At 35.4% G+C, this 19576-nt stretch overlaps 3 protein-coding genes across 10 annotated transcripts in view; 2 read left to right on the top strand and 1 right to left on the bottom strand.

Annotated features, from left to right (window-relative positions):
• The window catches only part of LOC134804747 (protein AF-10), a 453368-nt gene that overhangs the window by 272838 nt on the left and 160954 nt on the right, over positions 1-19576 (bottom strand). The gene's annotated exons all lie outside the window — the stretch shown is intronic.
• The window catches only part of LOC134804897 (ADP-ribosylation factor-like protein 5B), a 288633-nt gene that overhangs the window by 186110 nt on the left and 82947 nt on the right, over positions 1-19576 (top strand). The window lies entirely within an intron of this gene.
• Positions 1-19576, top strand: part of LOC134804690 (uncharacterized) — a 79640-nt gene that overhangs the window by 22313 nt on the left and 37751 nt on the right. The window contains exons 2-3 of one of the 2 annotated variants that reach the window (XM_063777813.1): positions 5522-5694; positions 10191-10331. Coding sequence is in view for 1 of the 2 variants with exons in the window: in XM_063777812.1 (XP_063633882.1) it covers positions 5693-5694 (2 nt within the window). In the remaining variant the exon portion in view is untranslated. The remainder of the gene's footprint in view (positions 1-5521; positions 5695-10190; positions 10332-19576) is intronic. The other variant, XM_063777812.1, reaches the window with a different exon arrangement.

Genomic DNA, 19576 nt, shown 5'->3' with positions numbered 1-19576 from the left:
ATTAAAGTAATTGTATTAAAAACAACGATATTTTACATTATTGGCACTACGTCAGCTCGCTCGCTCGACGACAGTTCGGTGCTTGAAATTATTGTTTTAAAACGTGAAGCTGTTTTTCGGGACAGTTTACACTTTGTCGGGAATCGGGAACACATGCTAAAAATCGGGTAAATCCCGCCAAATCCCGACCATCTGGCAACCCTAGGCACTCCCCTCCTAAGGGAATTTTTTTTAGGAACTGCGGGTCATAAATTTTGTTTTCACTTCTCTTGCTCAAAAAGTGCACCTTTATGTCGTGCGTAGACGACATAAAATCGCATTTTATGCTCTAGAGCATAAAAGTAAAATTTTCTTCTAAGACTAAGGTAATCGGTCTCAACAGCCAAACAGTTAAAACATATTCCACAATTTTACTGAGCAATAAAATTGTGTAGATGACAAAACTTGTTATATTATTTTATTTTTGCTACAATTTATTAGAAATCCGTATTTTCTGTCATTAAATTTAGTAAATCACATAAAATAGGAGTCGATTATCGTTCAAAAATGCTCCGAAATGTTTGACTTGGCAGAAAACCAAGCGTCTGAAACTCTGATCACATGTTGAAAATTAAAAAAAAAATTAAAAAGTTAGTTTTTTTTTATTGTTTGATTAAATAAATCTTTATTTACATACAAAAGTTAGTTGGCGGGAATTGGTTATGTATTATGTTCTTTCGCTTTACGACAATTTCGTGGTGTAAATTGCCGTGAAAAATATAATTATTTTCCTCGCAATCGAAGTGAAAAGCAGAGGGTACAACAAGGGCATAAATGGGTCACTTTATGCCCTTGTTGTACAATCTACTATTTGTCCTCTGGTATACGTGTGCCAAATGGCTAACCTGTACATCGATTTGCGGTTTTTCTATGAAATTGGGGTTGTACGGCTGCCGCCCCTACAAAAAATCGTAAAAGCAAATGTATACGAGTACTAGGGTGAATCAAAAAGTTCTTAGAAATAGGGTCAAAAACAAACGAATATATATTTATTTCATTTTATTTTTCTACCTAAATTCCTTGTTGTTCTATACATTTAGTATACAGCGTGACCTTAGCCATTGGACAAACCCTGAAATCCCACGTAGGGTTACTTCTAAGAAATGCTCTAACGGTAATATTTTTTTAATTAGAACAAAAGATTAAAAAATAAATTTTCAAACAAAAGTTATTTCCTATAATTGACAACAAAAAGAAACATACTGTATTAATCATTGGCAGTGCTTTTGACAATTTGTTTGAAAATGTGGAGCAATGATGACATTTGTCAAAAGTCAGAATCTTATTAATGTCATAAATAAAAAAGATAATCAAAACGGTCGAAGAAGGTTTCATACTATTAATTACCTCAGGAGCTACTAACACATACAGAGAAAGTAAAAAAATCGTAATTTGTTAATTTCTTCGTAACCGATTGCTATGATACTTTGTATACTGGTTCTAAATACCCTAATTAGTGTCCGAGCGAAACATGTTTTTTTGCCGAAACCGAAACCGAAACCGAATGTTCGGCTTTGGCTCTAGTTTCGGCCGAAACCGAAACCGAAACCGAAACTTTTGTAGACTTGTTAAAATCGTTGAAAAAATGTCATAAAACCGCTTTTACACACATATTAAGGGGCTGTCATCACCCAATGTGCTTGAAATTGATGTTACTTAAGCAGTTTTTTTAAAGAAAATTACTAGAGTTAGACCAAGATAATTCTGCAACGATTTTGATAACACACGCAGTGCAAGTGTTATTTTAAACGTCAAAACTTCTATGAAATTATGACGTATAAATATCATTTGCACTAGTAGCACTGCGTATGCTATCAAAATCATTGCAAAATTTTCTTGGTCTAACTCTATTCATTCACCATTCAAGCTAACATGTAGGTAGTACAGGGTCAACCAAAAACGCGAGCGCAGCGAGCGCGAATTTATTTGTTGACAATATCGCAAGGCCGGGTACCGATCTTCACCTGGGCCTAAACGTCCGAAGTGCCCCAGTGAGGCGAACTTTCATGCGAAGTCAAAGCCGTGCTTCAGGCTTCAGGATAAGTGGGTCAATTTTCAAATAGGCGTTTTTTGCTGTCCCACGGCTGTAACTCGAATTCCATAGGACTAAAAGACTGGGTATGTATATATTTTCATCCAATGTATTCTGAACTTTAAATATAATGTTCAACTGTACCTAAAATATTATTTGTTTCTGACAAAATTTGAAGTTCCAAAAACGGCGAAATTTGCCGTTTTTTGCGTGTCCCAGTGGCGGAACACACCCAATAAAAAAATCATAACTTTGGATGTAGGCAACGTATTATGAATAACTTTATATTTTTATAAAGAGCATTTTCTAGAGAATGGATATAATAATTTCGATAATTTAATGCGTTATTTAATAAAACAAGAGAAGCCTTTTTATAGTTGTCCCGCGCAGCACTTGTTTTGTTATGGCTTAGAGATACCCCCCGAAATTTTCTTTTTCTATTGAATAACGGTTAAATTAAATTTACGACGCAATAATGCGGTTAGTTGGGCGTCGATTAACGTCGAATGTGGACGTGGAAGCAGTTTTATTTATATAAAAACAGACAAGAATCTCTTTCGATATATTTTGGTACAACTACAACGACATTTGTATGGACGCTTAATATGTTGGTTTACAGTCGAAATAAAAATGTGTATTTTACAATAATAGTTACAAATACAGTGTTAAAATATGTAGTAAAATAAATAAGCGAATCGGTTATATTGTGTAGGAAATTTCGCAAAAAAATATTATTGGCAACATTTGTATGGCGACATTTGTACGGCTATTTTGACCATATAAATGTCGATTGTGGTATACAAATGTCGATATACTGCCATACAAATGTCGAAAAGGTGTCATACAAATGTTGTCAGGGTTTTAAAAATGCCACAAAAACAATAAATAGTGCCATAAAAATGTTGATACTGTCATACAATGTCGAAAAAATGCCATATACATGTCTAAAGCGCCTTATAAATGGCTAAATAGTGCCATACAAATGTCGATATTTAAACGTCCATATCTAGCTAACTATAAAAAGTAGAGTGGTGCCTCGTACAGTATATTTTTTGTTGTTAAAAACCCTTTCTAAAACGATGATTATAAATCAGATTTTCCAAAAATAAAAATTTGCCATACAAATGTCGAAAAAACACCCTCTTCAAAAATTGACCCAAGTAGTTGAGCACAGACTCCAGCCAATGTCCATTGTATTAAAAAGCGAGATATTTCCTTGAGCGCTGGTGGCCTAGCGGTAAGAGCGTGCGACTTTCAATCCGAAGGTCGCAGGTACAAACCCCGTCTCGTACCAATGAGTTTTTCGTAACTTATATACGAAATATCATTTGATATTTACTATTTGCTTTTCGGTGAAGGAAAAACATCATGAAGAAGCCGGACTAGTCCCGATAAGGCCTAGTTTACTCTCTGGGTTCGAAGGTCAGTCTGATGGCAGTCGCTTTCGTAAAATCTAGTGCCTACGCCAATTCTTGGGATTAGTTCTCAATTGGACCCCAGGCTCCCATGAGCCGTGGCAAAGATTCCGGGATTACGCGAGGAAGATGATGAGTTTTCTTATTATTCCTTTGCCCAGGCCCAGTAACATGCGACAGTGCTATCTCATTTGCTCCGATACAATTAGACAGTGTGCGCGTTATAGGTATTAACAGCCTCTTAAGACTGCGTCGAGCGTCCAGTGGCGCCCTCATTAGTGGAATTGTGTTTTATAATAAACCAATTAATTTATGTACCTATAAGTACATGAATCAGTATATGTAGATACATATTAATATTGTTGTCCGACTTATTCCCCAACTTTTAGTCTTTGTCACATAGTTTAGTTTCATAGTACGAAGTACCATTTCGTAAGTTTCGGCACGGCCGAAAGGTTTGGCCGTTTTTTGGCCGAAACCGAAACTACAGCCGAAACATGTTTTTTTGGCCGCAACTGGCCGAAACCGAAACCGAACCTTCGGCCGGACACTAACCCTAATGCATATGTACATTTCGGCTTTGTCCAATGGCTAGGGACACCCGGTATAGTTTTATTGCTTTAAAATGAAAGTTTTTTCTTGGGTCTCCAAAATCTCTTCTACAGCACGCATGACCGCGTTGTCGTCGTCAAATTTAGTTCCACGAATGTACTTCTTTAATTTTGGAAATAATTGGAAATCACTCGAAGGTAAGTCTGGCGGATGGTCAAAGATCTCAAAACCAGCCTGGCGGATAGCAGTGAGAGCCATCTGTGACCGACGAGTCGAAGCATTGTCGTGTGGAAAAAAAAGCACATTCGCGGAACTCATCTTGCTGACACTTTTTAAACCCAAAACATCTGTTATTAATGTTATTATCGAATGTACAGTACACTACCAAATAAAATCTTTAGGGTCTCTGCTACATATATTTCATTGTGATTCGCCTGTCAAATAACAACTGGATGCGTAAAATAAGCAATTTTATCTTATATTTTTCTTTATTTACATGAATAATGCCAAATAACTTTATAAAAACCCATTTAAGGTCGTACTAACGTTTAAGTGACGCTGTAGCTGTACGTCTTTTTACTATGATAGGGATACTTTTTGCGATAATTCAAAAACGGCTTTACTGATCATGTTCGCTATAGTTTTCATCTAACGTTTCAGCTCTATCTCCACGATTTTTTCATATTTTTGGACCCATACTCAGAGTTGGGGGGGGACAATTATTTTAACCGAAAATATTGACTTAATCAAAACAAAAATGTTGAAGACCCCGTTTCGTTTTAAAGACCTATTCAACGATACCCCACAGCAAAGCCTCGGACAGACAGATGGATATGGCGAAACTATAAGGGTTCCTAGTTGACTAGGGAACCCTAAAAATGGGGTCAACAAGGAATGGCGCCGTAGAAACTCTCTGATAAAATAACCCAACGTCATTCAGCTCTTAGGTTTGTTAGAATTGTCTAGATTAGTAGATGACTGTGAAAGAAAAGTACAGTGGGCGATAGAAACTTGCATCTAAAATCATTATACGTACTTACTAATGCACAACTTTTGTTTCAAATTCTGTGTATGGCCTGTCCTGTGTGTGTGTGTTCTGTGTGTGATGATTTATCAACTATTATTTACCGAGATTCACGTTTACCTTCCGTTATAGTACGTATAGCTGATCGTTGCACGTTTTGTGCTCTACGCCCTCTTAAAAACGGCTAAACCTACTCGTATGAAAAAATGAATATCTTTCGACGCGCAAACGTGGTTTTCTGTGACATTTAAGCCAACTTTTAGAACGCCGTAATAAAAGTGTTACGAGTTTCCTGCTTATTACTCATACCGAGGTGAAACTCTTAATTTGACTGCGTTACTTTGGATTCGGAACCCTAAAAAGCCTCCAAATCCGGCTTTTTTGACATACCTACTTCAATACCTAACCCTACAATGAATTTTAATGTATTATATTTTAATGTATGGTTTGTTGTTACAGATACCGTCTGATGCTATGAGCTGCGGGTTGCAGGCTGGCAGCGGTAGCGGACGACGACTGTGAAATCGTTCGTAGTGGTTGTTTGCGTGCCTAGCTACAGCGAGGAAAGGCGCCACGTGTGGACCTGCGTACGCCCGGGGGCAGGCGCTCTGCGCCGCCCCACAACTGCATATGTAAGTGCCATTGCAACAGTAGTATGCGTGTGCTGTTAGTCTGCCTCCCTAGCGTCGCCATGGTAATCGAGGCCCGGATATTTACCTGCCATCGCGAATGCGTTATTGACGTTTCGTCAGCGCGGCAACTCATACCTGTTGCATCTTCGCCCCTTCAAAGGGTGCTGCGAATATTACTTACCAGTTGGTTGTGGTTTAAACCGGAGATACTAACACGTTTTCGGTTCAGTGTTGCTCTCTTTCTTCAGTATGAAATCTGAGTAAATTCATAGGAATCAAAACTATAAATTTTACTTGTCGTATCTTATCTACTTATGAGATTTTTTTTCGTGGTTCCGTGTTTATATATGTTATACATTTCTGAAGGTGTAAATTCATTCATCTTCAATATCGTGCATTTTGCTTGACAAAGTTATTGATAATGTGTCACATAGACCCACTTAGAACCATGAAAAAATTTATAACACAACGAGTGTCAACCCTACATTGTTGCAATTCTTCGGAGGCCTATACCAGTTTTGCTAGACGGTAAGCGTCGTGCGAATTCACCTGTTGCGCTAAGCGTAAAAGTAGCATGAAGTGGCATTCAGAATGATTAAAATGACATTAGTTTGAAAGGATCATGAAGAAGAAAATGAATATTTTTTTCGTAAAAATACAAATAAGAAAAATTAAAACATGAATTAATTTATACCGTAATGCAGTTAAATTCAATTCATACAAAAAGTCAATTTTTTATTTCCTTCTGAATACCATTGTAAATGGTTTTTCAAGCCGATTATACAGAATGTTTGTTTTATAATTCCGCTAATTTTGACGTTAGGGGAGGTAGAAGCTTGCCTACTTTCAGAAGAACAGCCTCCAAAACTAAAAACAAGTTTAGTATATGAATTTTCATTTGAACTAACTTAATATTCATAATGCAAGCATAGCAACCTAAACTATACGAAAAAAATCTAATGCAAGTTTACACTTTTGCTTAGTGTCTAATCGGATAAAAAATAAATATTGATCATTCTCAAAATTTTATGTAAAGTAAAAATATTTATAATTGTAGTGTGCCACATTTAATATGTTGAGGGTAAGAAATAACTAAACGTAAACCTAAGGAATTTTCTCTTGTTGAAAACGGAATTAAAAAAAAAACAGTTTGTAGTCATTATTTTCTTAATAATTTTCAAGATCAAGTTCTACAGTGAGATTTTAATTGTTTGTGCTTGTTATTGTATTTCTCGCGTCGAATGCTGGTCCTAATGACAATTCATTTTTAACGGAGTAGCTGCTATTTGCTGGAGTAATCTTTCACATTTATTAATTTAGAAATGTAATATTTATGTAAGTAATAAAAATACGGTAGACCCATATTTCTTAATTTTTTTTTAAATTAAGCATAAACAAAAGAGAGTTGAAGGAATTGTTATAGATAGCCCATCATTCGACGTGAGAGGTATAGTGATTAGGTACCTATATCTTGTTTCATGCTATGCGAAACTTTATAATTTTAAACAATTTTGTTTTATGTTTTATTTGTGTTATTAATATTTTTATTTCGACAAAAGGCAAAGGGAACCAATAAAATTAAGTGTATTATGAAAAAATGTCTGACTGTTGTTGGTCACCTTTACTGACTGTTTTTCGGAAAACCGGGACGTGTGTCAAATTTAACTTGCGAGTATTGATTAAGCCAGGGATAGAAAATGTGAGTGTGTAAATAACTAAAACTTACGACAAGGGAACGCGTTAAACCACCGTTATACACAATGTTAATAATCCTATTCAACTTAATCCGTCCAGTAGTTGTTTTGAAACTAATATATAATGGTCATCACCATGTCATTCTCTATGGCTCCCGAAAAAAGTACGCTCCGGAAATGACAATGTAAACTTTGATCAGTGAGGTCGGGCCCGGGAAATAGAGGAACGGTCGGCGGCGAACGGGGCGGGCGCGGTTGTGGAAAGGGGCAGCGGTGGTGGGTCAAGCCTCCCTTGTTGCGTCCCTGCTGTGCCTAGATCACATCTATCGATTAATCCCGGCCGCAGCTAAAGATAATAAGCGAGTGCAACTGGATATGCGATTGGGTTGCTGACGCGTAGCGCGCCCGCCGGTGACCCACTAAATATTCGTTTTAGGCCCTTGGATTTCAAAGTCACTGGCATGCATTAATGAGTTCAAATTATTTCTATCCTAAATCTCTATTGATTAGATTTTCTAAATATCATTGTGTATCGACTACTAATATTACATATGCCTATTGCAGTACATATTGCCGGGAGACACAGGGTTCCGTCCTAGATAATGTTCTGCCTCTGACTTTTGTCCTCGCATTTCTTACGTTGCCGGGCTTTAGGAATAGTCTGGTTAGCGTGTAATTCTTTGTTTTCATTTTGTATTATATTTTGATATATCATAATATCAATAATGTGACTATTTTTGTTATAATGAATATTTACATTATTAAATTTAGGTATTTATTGATCGAAAATTTTGTCTTGCTTACTTGGCGTACCCGCTTATTTGCAGTGCTTCCCTAGTAACAAAAGGACGAAAACACCTTTAAGTCCTGTTGTAACTACTTATATTTTGGATTTTCATAGCTTATTAGTTATGCACACGTTATTTGCATGAATTTGTGTTTGTGAGTAACGAAGAAAACCCACAAGATAGTAAGAAACATTGCCAGACTTTTCGATACAAACTAATATACGGTTTCCCTCTATTTGTTTACATATTTTGTCTATACATTTTGCAATACACGTAGATTCTTTTTATGTTACAAAACAAAACGTTCCGGGTTTGTTCCCATTATTATTGGGTATCTTTGATTACTTATTGATAAAATATATTTGCTGTTGGCAATAGCTATTCTGTCATGAACATGATTACAATTAATTACATGAAAGGCTTTTGCACTACATTAATGCAATGTATTTCTAACACTGGGTTACGATAGATCTTATCTGAAATTAACATCTGTAAACTTATATTTATTGATAATTTAGTAGGGTGCAGTTCACTGTATACACGGTGTAACATGAGGAAACCGAATAATTTTAACAGCGTATTCCTGATCATATTTAGAGACAAAAATGTCCTATAAACTTTTTTGAAATTCGCCTAGTTTCAGAGATAATATTAATTTAGAAATAAACAAGTTTTTGTTGTTACATAGTGTAAAAGGCCTTTTTGATGGTGATGTTGCTGCTATGGGACGTAGTCTAAATATCCTTATTGATAGATGTCAAAAAGTGACAAGTAACACTTTGCAAAAAGTAGGTTATACGAAAAAAAAAATGTAAAAATCAATTTTAAGTAACAAGTTTACCCATAACATTTATTTTTTATGTACAAATACATTCAAAAAATTGAAAAAACAAAACAAAAAAATATATTTTTTTGGCGAAATTGACCTAAACTTATATTACATTTTTTCCTTCTTTTGACCTCAGAAATGCGTGGTTAAAATTATTCAGTTTCCTCATATATAACAACTATGGATATATTATTGGTCGATATAACGATCAACGGATATAATTTATAAGACATATACATACGAATGACATATTTTTATCAGATATATCTCTCAAACAGTATAAGTGGTATTTGCTATAATCTTTCAACCTAATGCTAAGGTAGTATAACGCACATACTTTATAATAAGGTTCGGTATAACATTAATTAGCTATTATGTATTATAGACATATTATTTGATATTGGAGAGTCGAATCAAGTATGGTATAGGGTAAAAAAATAGACACAGGAATCCCCACATCTGAAGAGGAAGGCGGTTGCGGGGCTTCGTCGATTTGTCACTAAGTCATATTTGTTATGTTAAAACCTATATTAGTATGATTTCTAAATGTAAGCTTTCCGCATAAATTTCATTTTATGGATTGAACCTAATATAATTTCACACGCGATATAATAATGAAGTAATTTTTTTTTGTATTTTATAAATGTTGGGTGATTCAATTTTATAGAAGAAATATTTAATGTATGTAATATCATATATTATACAGCTATAAATTATGTCATTTATAACTTATATTGGGTAATCGTTAGATTAAATTTATTTTATATCTACCCTTAACTATACAAAATAAAATTATTCCTCTTATTGGTATACACATTATTGATTATATTACCTTATTGATATATCTTTCAAAATCATACCATATGTTGTTATATCGAATGAAAATATATCATTTATTGGTATAGCGATCATTACACATCCAATTTAGTAAATATTATTTTCATTTTCTTATTTTCTCGTCTGAAAACTCTCTCGGAAGAAAATTGCATATTCAAGGCGCCACGTTGATACATTAATTAGGCAAACACTTCCATGGATACGCTTTGGCGTATCGTCAAGTTTTAAAGCTAGATTTACATACATAGATACTACAATCGTTTTAAACTGTCTTTGGATCTATATAATAATATGCAGTAGTAAAATTTGACATCATTGTATTGAATAATTTTGTTGTGTTTTGTTTAGATTCCCACCAGATGGTTTATTGACAACGGAGCCAGCTAAGCATGATGTAGAGTTGAATCCGCATATCATTCCGCCGGACCCATTTGTGTCAGACGATTGTTTCAATGATTTTTCACCGGTACATCCATCTTTTATTAACACGTAAGTATCCGGAATACGTCAAACGTATAAAGGTGCTCCCACACAAAAGCAAACAACAACATGCTAGAGTCTGGCTACTGAAATATTACACAAATGATTGGCGGGAAATTCAAAAAATCTTGGGCTGGTCACACTTTGTGCAGTAGGAATTATAGTTTTGATACTAGAAAATATTTTTGATTTTCTGTGCACACGTAAGGTACCTAAGGATATAAGTGAAATATACGTTGACGTGCACTCAAAGTCAGCTCACATAATTTCTACCACTATGTAAAGTACAGTCAACCATAAACACATATGTTAACACTTTCTCACCATATACCATTGTAACAAGGCGAAAAATGAAATGTAGTTTAAATAAGACCTAGCTCGATAAATGTAATATTAACCCATCACCAAAAAAAATACATAAGTACTAGAGTCTGTTCGGAAAGAGAAGAGTGGTGGAATGTATTGGGCCCCATAGATTTCACGACTCTTCTAATTCCGCACAGACTATATGCCAAATATGCTAAATGCTAAGTATCAAAATATTTATAGAGCACCAACCTCCTAATTTGTTTACATTTGTTTAGGAGTTGTAAACATTGCAGTTTTTCGTTATACAACGCTACACGTTGACTTCGCACATTGTCGTAATTATTTACGAGCTTAAATAATAGTTTGCGAATCTCACTCAGTATAGACATTATTAATATTATTTAAAATAAACCCCTTATAAACCGCAAACAATTTGAATGATCGACATAAATTGACAACTGACTTTTAGCTTTTTTTTTTAATCATAGACAATTGGTGATACAACAACGAAATATCTGTCAACAATTTTTGGCTAGCCAGACTTTATCTATGGCATTACAGAATTTCAAAAAAAAATATATATATGTGTGGTAGCACCTTAGTTGAACAATATTTTACAGAAATAGTTGACATAATCAGATTTGCAGCATTATAATAGCAGCAGCATGTAGCCATTCTTTGCACTATATGTATAGGTACACAATCATGCTACAGGGTATGGCTAAACATAAACACCCCAGAAAACAGGGATCGAATACCGGTATTTTTTGTATGGGAACGATGGGCAATCTAATAATACGAAGTCGTTACCTAAAAACACAATCGAGTCCTACATTTCGAGTATAAAATAATTCGAAATATAAATACGGTTATTTTGAAGTTATTGCAAAAAACCGGTTCCGATCCCTGTCAGAAAAACAGTTTGTAGCTAGGTACATACCTATATGTATATGTACCTATAAAGATAAATGATTGAAATTTTTGACAGAATGAGGTTCTCATTTTCCCATCATTTCCATCTGCCTGATAAATATGTAAATCATCATAAAACCAGGCTTTGGAAGTTAAGGTGTAGTAGGATCAGCCAGCAGAGTTTTTGAAAAATCGTAGCACTTATTTTAGATCATAATGCGGTTGCCAAAAATAAAAATAGCAATCTTGATGCCTTTCTCAGTAACGTCATCGATTCGATTTCTTGACCTTCAATCGATGGAAAAAAATCACGAGTATAGGTTTAAAACGCATCTTAAAATTTGTAACAATTTTTGCACAAAAGATAAAATTATGAAAATTGCTTCTAAAAATGCGCAATTTTACTTTTGATAGAAATCATCGATTACTTTTTTTTTGTAAAAACTTACCTACTTTAAATAACAATTCCAACACATGATATGCGCGATCTCGGGCACGCACAGCCGTCTCGCTCACGCTTATGCTCAGTGAGAGTGAGAGAAGAACCTGAACCCACCGGGCCTTAAGTAGGTATGGGGCCGCGGTATAACAGAAGGTCGCGTAATAAAAAGCCTATTACGGCCCCGACACTATCATGAATACTGACATTACTTTGAAGGAATGACGTTTTTGGTGATAGTGTAGGGATTGTAATGAAGGAATGACGGCAAGTAATGAAGTTTATTTTAATAATTTCCCTCAGTATTGGAGTTATGTCAAAGTAATGATACTAGAAATGACATTAATACTGACAGTGAATTGATTAGAATGATGGCGTCAGAAATGACAGAAAGAATGATGGACGATAATGAAGTTATTAAACAATTTAAATATTTTTGAAGTAATGTCAAAATAATGACATTATACTGATAGCGAGTGGAGCGCATCATTCTAATCCCTCATTCCGTCATTTAAAGTACGTAACAAGAAGGTTTTATACTAACAAGAGTTATTACTGGCATTTAAGTCAATAAGTCAAGTATACCTACTCTATTGTCATTGCTCTAAAGTTTATTTTCACTTGACTCTGAAGAAAAAAGAAAAACATGCAGAATGCGACGCCTAAAGAAAATCTCTGTCCCTTTCTAAAAGTTGCCATACAGGAAAAAAATATTTTTTACTTTCAATTGTTAACAATAATTAAATAATCTTTTTTTACTATGGACATTTGAGCCGTAGCAAAATGCCGGGACGGTGCTAGGACGATGATGGTCACCCCAATATAGTTTGTGCGGAAAGAGAAGAGTCGTGGAATGTATGGGGCCCAATACATTTCACGACTCTTCTCTTTCCGAACAGACTCTAGAAAGACGGAGTTCTCCCACGACCGATTAGAGTCTAACCACTATAATATATAAGAGCTACAAAAAATAAATAAAATAGGTAAAATATTTATTTTTAGACAAGAAAGGCACACCGATACATACTTCACAGACTAACATACATAATTATAAATTTCATTAACTTAAAATTAAACAGTATTATGGCGACAGAACGGCGGCGTGGTTCCGTTGAATCGTCTACTCTTGTGTCCGATTCGCGGAACCTCCGAAACACTACACCCTTCGGCCAGAAGTCTGCGCACTCGATGGTCCCCTGCAGCGGTCGCTGCACGCGCATCACATAAGAGTTGAAGTGCACGTAGTGGCGCGATCGAAACAGGAACACCTTCAGCGTGTAACCGGTCTTCTGGTGTAGATATGTACTCCACCTCTCTAGCAGCCGTGGCGGTGTAATGCAGGCGCGACACATACAGTGCAACACTGGGTGTAGCAATCTGCAAGCCGGAATTACGCGGCTCGGCGGTATCCCACTGTCTTACGAGGCGCCGTACTCGTCTTCTTCTTTCTTAACACCAGTGTTAAATCCTCCTCATCAACAATGGCACCAGGGAGCTTCTCCTTGGGAGCAGTTCTCTCTTCAGTACCCGAGCTGTAGTTCGTTCAGTACGTCAAGTATGGAGCTTATTGAGATATTTATGCATTCTTACTACAACCAACCTAACAGTAACAGCTACACACACTGCTGCGTGTGCTGTGTGCTGGTGCTAACAGTTTGAGCAAACTTATCGACTATCGTGGTCAGAGTCTATCTTCTTCGGCACGTTTTTTTAGATGTGAGACGTGATCTAGATATATGTATAATATATTAGTTACACTAATGAGTGAAGCAAATCCTTTCAGTCTGTCATTCTGTCTGACATTAATTGTTTGCTATCTTCGTTGCCATGGTTACGTCAAAACATTTTCAAACACACAGCGATGGATGACTGCCCTCAACAAATTATACACACATTCATACGTAAAGACAAATTAACCCAGAGCTGTTTGAGTCAGCAAAATCCTAACCACTTGGTTTCGTAATATTATGCATTTAAACTTTTAATTGCATCTTAACTACTTATCCAAAGACAAGAATACTGAGTGTTATACACAAACCATGCATTGCACATACACGTGTGGGGTATCATATAAAAGCAGATTAAACTAGTGGCTCTGTGAGCTGTAGACCTCGCGAGCAGAGCTTTAAATAACATGGTGCTAAGAGCTTTAAATATAGTAAATTAAAAAAAAAATACGAATTTAAAGTGTAAAAAAATAAAAAAGTTATATCCCAGCATACAAATACTGGGGATCGAACCCAGACTCTCTGTGCAAACAAAAAAAGCGAACGTTTACAAACTGAGCCAAATTGTTCTTAGATAAGCTGACGAAATTTAGCGACTCATTCTCAAGTTAAAATTAGTTAAAATTAAATATCTCAATACCTCCGAAACCAGCGAAATAAATTTTCTGAATTTTTGGCCATTTAATCTATAAACATATCTCAAAAAGAAAAAAACTCTTATGATATCGATACGACTATTTGTTTAGGCGCGAGGTATCACGACTCCGCCATTTTTAAAAAATTCCAAAAACTGGATTGACATAAAAAAATTATTTAATCATAAAATCTGGTCACAAAATTTCACGAGAATCGGTTGAGAATTGTGACCTGTAGATGAGAACATCCGGATGGACATACGAAAGCAAAATGCCCGAGTCAAAACGTAGACCTTCGCTACGCTTCGGTCAATAAATCAAAATGTTTTTTTATGTTTAAACTGCAAATATTTTAATGAAATAAGGTAAGATATGTAATTCTGAGCAACAAAAACGTTAGAGGAATTAGTCAAGAATCTTTTCTGTGTAAAATCATGCGATTTGATTATTTAGATTTTAAAGCCAAACGTTCATCTTCTGGGGGTCGGTTATCTTTTGTGCCACTACCCTAAATCATTTTCTAACTACCTATCTCTGTTTCTCCATTTTTCTGTCTCATCAAGCATAGAGTTACGAGTACGACAATATACGTAGTATGGTTACGACAGGTTAGAAGAATTGGAACCGTTTATTGAATACTTAGGTTTTTTGTGTTCTTCAAAGCGTACTCTATAACAAAACTAAACCAAACGGTTAGGAAAATAATAACTTAAAACTCCCCGTGAAAAGTAATGATGTATAATACTGATAAAAATACTGATAAGTGTGTGGGGAGATTTAAGACTATCATGACCGGACTGGACCAAACGCTGGAGTTTCATTACAAGTCATGTCAGATTCATGATAGTGTCGGGGCCGTAGATCTACGAGTTTTCCTTTAATTGAATATTGCAATTATGGACTGTCTGATGTCTACAGTCAAAAACAGAAGTCACTAAGCGGGTGAGGCGTTCCAAATTATCTACAAACACCATTATTCTCATAATAATAAAATTGTACATAATTTATTTTAACACAATTTAGTACGGGAAGAACGGTTACGGTGATATCATGATATGTGTAGGCGTCATTGTTTGATAAGGGAGTTTTCAGAAAATAGTGAACCAAATTAGCGTTAGTTAAGAAAAGTTAATCGCTGACTAGGGTTTGCAATCCGGATCCGAAATGTATGAAATTATCCGGATCTGGATCCGGATCCGCGGATATTCCCATACATTTCGGATCCGTCGTGCAAACCCTATCGCTGACAGTTTTGTGACCATAATTATTTAGTACATGAAATCTTTATGGGAATCAACTTTTTGCCTTTTTTTTACATTGTAATATCACTTATAGTTTATGAAATAAACACCAAAACCAAGTTTTTATTGAAATTAAATGCCTAATTATTGTTACAAAACTGACAGTGATTAACTTTACATATCAATTCACGCTTATTAGATTCTTTCCTACACTATTTTCTGAAAACTCCCATAAGGGAGGTATGGCCAAAATTATTATAGAGAGTCAATACAATGCCGGCGCCCAACAGGCGGAGGGTTTTTATGACTCGAGTTTACAATTGTAATGCCCCCGAGTTACATACAATGCTTTTCATCACACTTACAAATAAAAAGAGTTAATAATAACCTAAATGTTAAATACGGTAAAATTACAGACATTTTCCGCCATTTATAGTTTATTGTTTGATGTAAAGGAATTAAAGGCAGAGACCCGCATGCGGCATAAAGCCTCGATTGAAAATTGTGGAATATAAATTGGGGACAATCTTACACAGATCGATCCAGCCTCAAACTAAGCAAAGCTTGTACTTGGAGACTATATAGTACAACAATAGGCGCTAATATTTTATGATTTATGTAGCTAACTCATTAATACATATTATCCAAAGACAATGTGTTTAGATTTTTTTTTTAATTAAAAAATCTGAAAAGGACTCGAGTTTCTACAAAAGACTCGGGTTGATTCAAACAAGTTGGATAGAACTCAAATTTCGAAATAAAAAATATTAGAGAGAGAGAGAAAAAAAAAAGAAATGCATGTGTAGATAACTTCGACCACCTCACCGCTATAGCTACTTCTTCTATATATTGTATAAATAAATCTGTGTATTTACTTCGAATACCACGTACAAACGTCAATATATTTTCAATACCCCGTTCCTTTAGCAATAAAAGTATGCACCAAGGACCGGAAAACCCCTCTTTACGCTTAATCCTATCAATTCGGTAACCCAATCGATTCGGTTACCTTATCATTCGGTAACCCTATCATACTGTTACCTGATTGTAATGGTAACCTTATTGAAACGGTAACCCTAACCTTTAACCGAGTTAATCTCAAAACCCCATCGCGATAGGGTTTTTGTTAAGGGTTTTTAACAGGTTTTCATTCAGTTATGGTAACCTTTATTATCGGTTGCTTACTGGTTTGCTACATTAAAGTAGTTAAAGTAGTTTTAGTGATGTGCCGTCAGAACTAAAAAAATACAAAAAAAATGTTTATTTTATTTACTTTATTTATATTTTGTTGATTTTATTGACTTTATTTATTAAATTTAATTTATTTATTGAATTTATTTATTAAATTTAATTTATTTATTGAATTTATTTAATTTATTGAAATTATTGAATTTAATTAATTAATTTATTTTATTTAATTTATTTAATTTATTTAATTTATTTAATTTATTTAATTTATTTAATTTATTTAATTTATTTAATTTATTTAATTTATTTAATTTATTTAATTTATTTAATTTATTTAATTTATTTAATTTATTTAATTTATTTAATTTATTTAATTTATTTAATTTATTTAATTTATTTAATTTATTTAATTTATTTAATTTATTTAATTTATTTAATTTATCTAATTTATTTCATTTATTTCATTTATTTCATTTATTAAACTTATTTAATTTATTTATTTTAATTATTTTAGTTATAATATAATAATATTACGACCCCATCGCCCGCTGGTTTTACCAGTGCAATCAGTCAACGCAGGGCAGCTTGTGGCGAGCTGTTGGGGATTAGCGACCTCACGTACCCGAGTGCTCCTGGGGAGTTCTGTTACCCGCAAGGAGGGTGGGTGGGACAGGATTCTCTGCCTCTGGCTTGCCTTAGCCGGCCGGCCAGAGTGGAGTCGTTAGAGCTATAAGCTCCAGGGGTGGAAGTGAAATATGCATAAGACGCGAGTTGGCACAGTGGCTGTTAACAGCCACTGGGTAGAAAGCGGCGCACACCTCTCGACACCCCTGAGCCGCTCACACCGGTGTTGCCCTTGAGCCATCCTAGATGTCGCTTTTTGTGGGGGCCCATCTTGTGAGGGCAAGTCACCGTCTGCCGGAAATAAAATTGCATACCGTTTTATTAGGCAGGCGTCCGGTTTTTTACCCCATAGCTCAGTACTTAGTCCATCGCTTTCACCCAATAACCTAGTTCATTTTAGATTCCATCAACTCTCAATAGCCCTTACACCCTGGCGGGTGCTGCCTCTGCGTGCGTCCCATGACACGGGTAAGGGCAGCATCCGCTCGGTGTACCCCTTACATTTCATTAAAGTGTCAAAAGGGCCTCTACGTGTTGGCTTCAGCTCCGCGCACGCCTCCCAAAGGTCCGGAACACCATTGTTCCGTGATGGGAAAGACATACTTTATAATAAGAACACACCACACAGGTAGGTATAAAGATAAACAAAGGAAAGGCAAAAAAACTTGTTTGTGCTGCAGGCTTCATAGACCGCCCATGCCAACCTCGGTTATTCAATAATAAGTTGAATTTAAGTGTGCGTAAAGATTACAATCGTTTGAACTGGTCAAAAACCTCATAATGAGGTAACTGAATAGACTGGGTTTTTATTTCGGTTACCGGTAACAGAGGTTAACTCGATCTGATACGGTTACCGAATCAAAGTGTTACCTTATTAAGCGGTTACCGTTATGGTAGGGGTTTTTATAAACACCTCTAAAATAACCCTATGAAAAACCCCGGTTAAGGTAACCGGTTCCTGTCCCTGGTATGCACATGCAATATGCATAGAGTATGCACTAGACGCTGCTATTGCCGTCGGAACTTCCGATTCAATTAGTGCTCAACGAACTGCACTCACATTTTAACTATCTTTCGTCGGCCTTATGTCGTTGAACTAAGGTTAAATTTGGTGAGTTACTAGTGACCACCATTCAACCATTCCATTAGCAAGTTTATTATCTGGCATAAACCTTATGTAAAGGCAATAAAGCTTAAAATCTTTCAGTTAATAGTGACGATTGTTCGACTATATATAGATATACATACTTGTATGTAAGATAAGATAACCGACAAATAAAAATATTTAAAAATTACAGAATTTATTCATTGGTAAAATAAAAGTACATTTTACAAGTCAAAATAAAATAAAAAAATTACAAGTAATAATTATTTCACGCCACTGTTCGGAAATGTGGCAATAAATGGTCTAAAACCAAGCTGGAAAGTAGGCAATAGCTGCAGCACCTGAACCACCACTACTACAATGTTTCATTGTTATCATCATCTGTCATTGGTGACGGTTCGCTACAGCAATGAGTATCATTTAAAACATAAAAATCAATAAAAGGTCTTTTTTGGCGCAACTTTTTCCTTCAAAAATAAAATTAGGTCTTGCACATATCGATTGTCCGAAATACACTTCGCATAGCAGGTTTCGCAGAAACATTTTTAACCGAATGATACATTTGCATAATTGTATAATTAGCATAACTGTCATGTCGCATAACATTCATTTGGCCGAATTTTGAATAGCAGAATACTAATATCGTCGACTTTACATACGCAGAATTGTATGTAGCATAAATTACGTTTCACCGAATTTCTTATGGCATATTGCTCATATTGCAGACTTGAATTTCGCAGAATGTTATGCAGCAGAATAAAAGTTCTGCTGAAATTGTTACTGCATAATACTCATGTCGCTGACTGAACCTACACAAAAGAAATTGCTGCCAGAACTATAGGTTAGGTTAGGTTAGAACTGCGACCCCTACATAAAAGGAATTGCTGCCAGAACTATAGGTTAGGTTAGGTTAGAACTGCGACCCCTACACAAAAGAAATTGTTTCCAGAACTGTAGGTAACCCAAACCCCTACACAAAAGTTTCTGCTTCCAGAAGTGTAGGTTACGTTAGGTTAGAACTGCGACCCCTACACATAAGGACAGCTTCCAGAACTGTAGGTTAGGTTAGAACTG

Source organism: Cydia splendana, chromosome Z (assembly GCF_910591565.1).
Source record: "Cydia splendana chromosome Z, ilCydSple1.2, whole genome shotgun sequence".
Classification (NCBI taxonomy): Eukaryota; Metazoa; Arthropoda; class Insecta; order Lepidoptera; family Tortricidae; genus Cydia; species Cydia splendana.
This window is presented reverse-complemented; position numbering and strand designations above follow the sequence as displayed.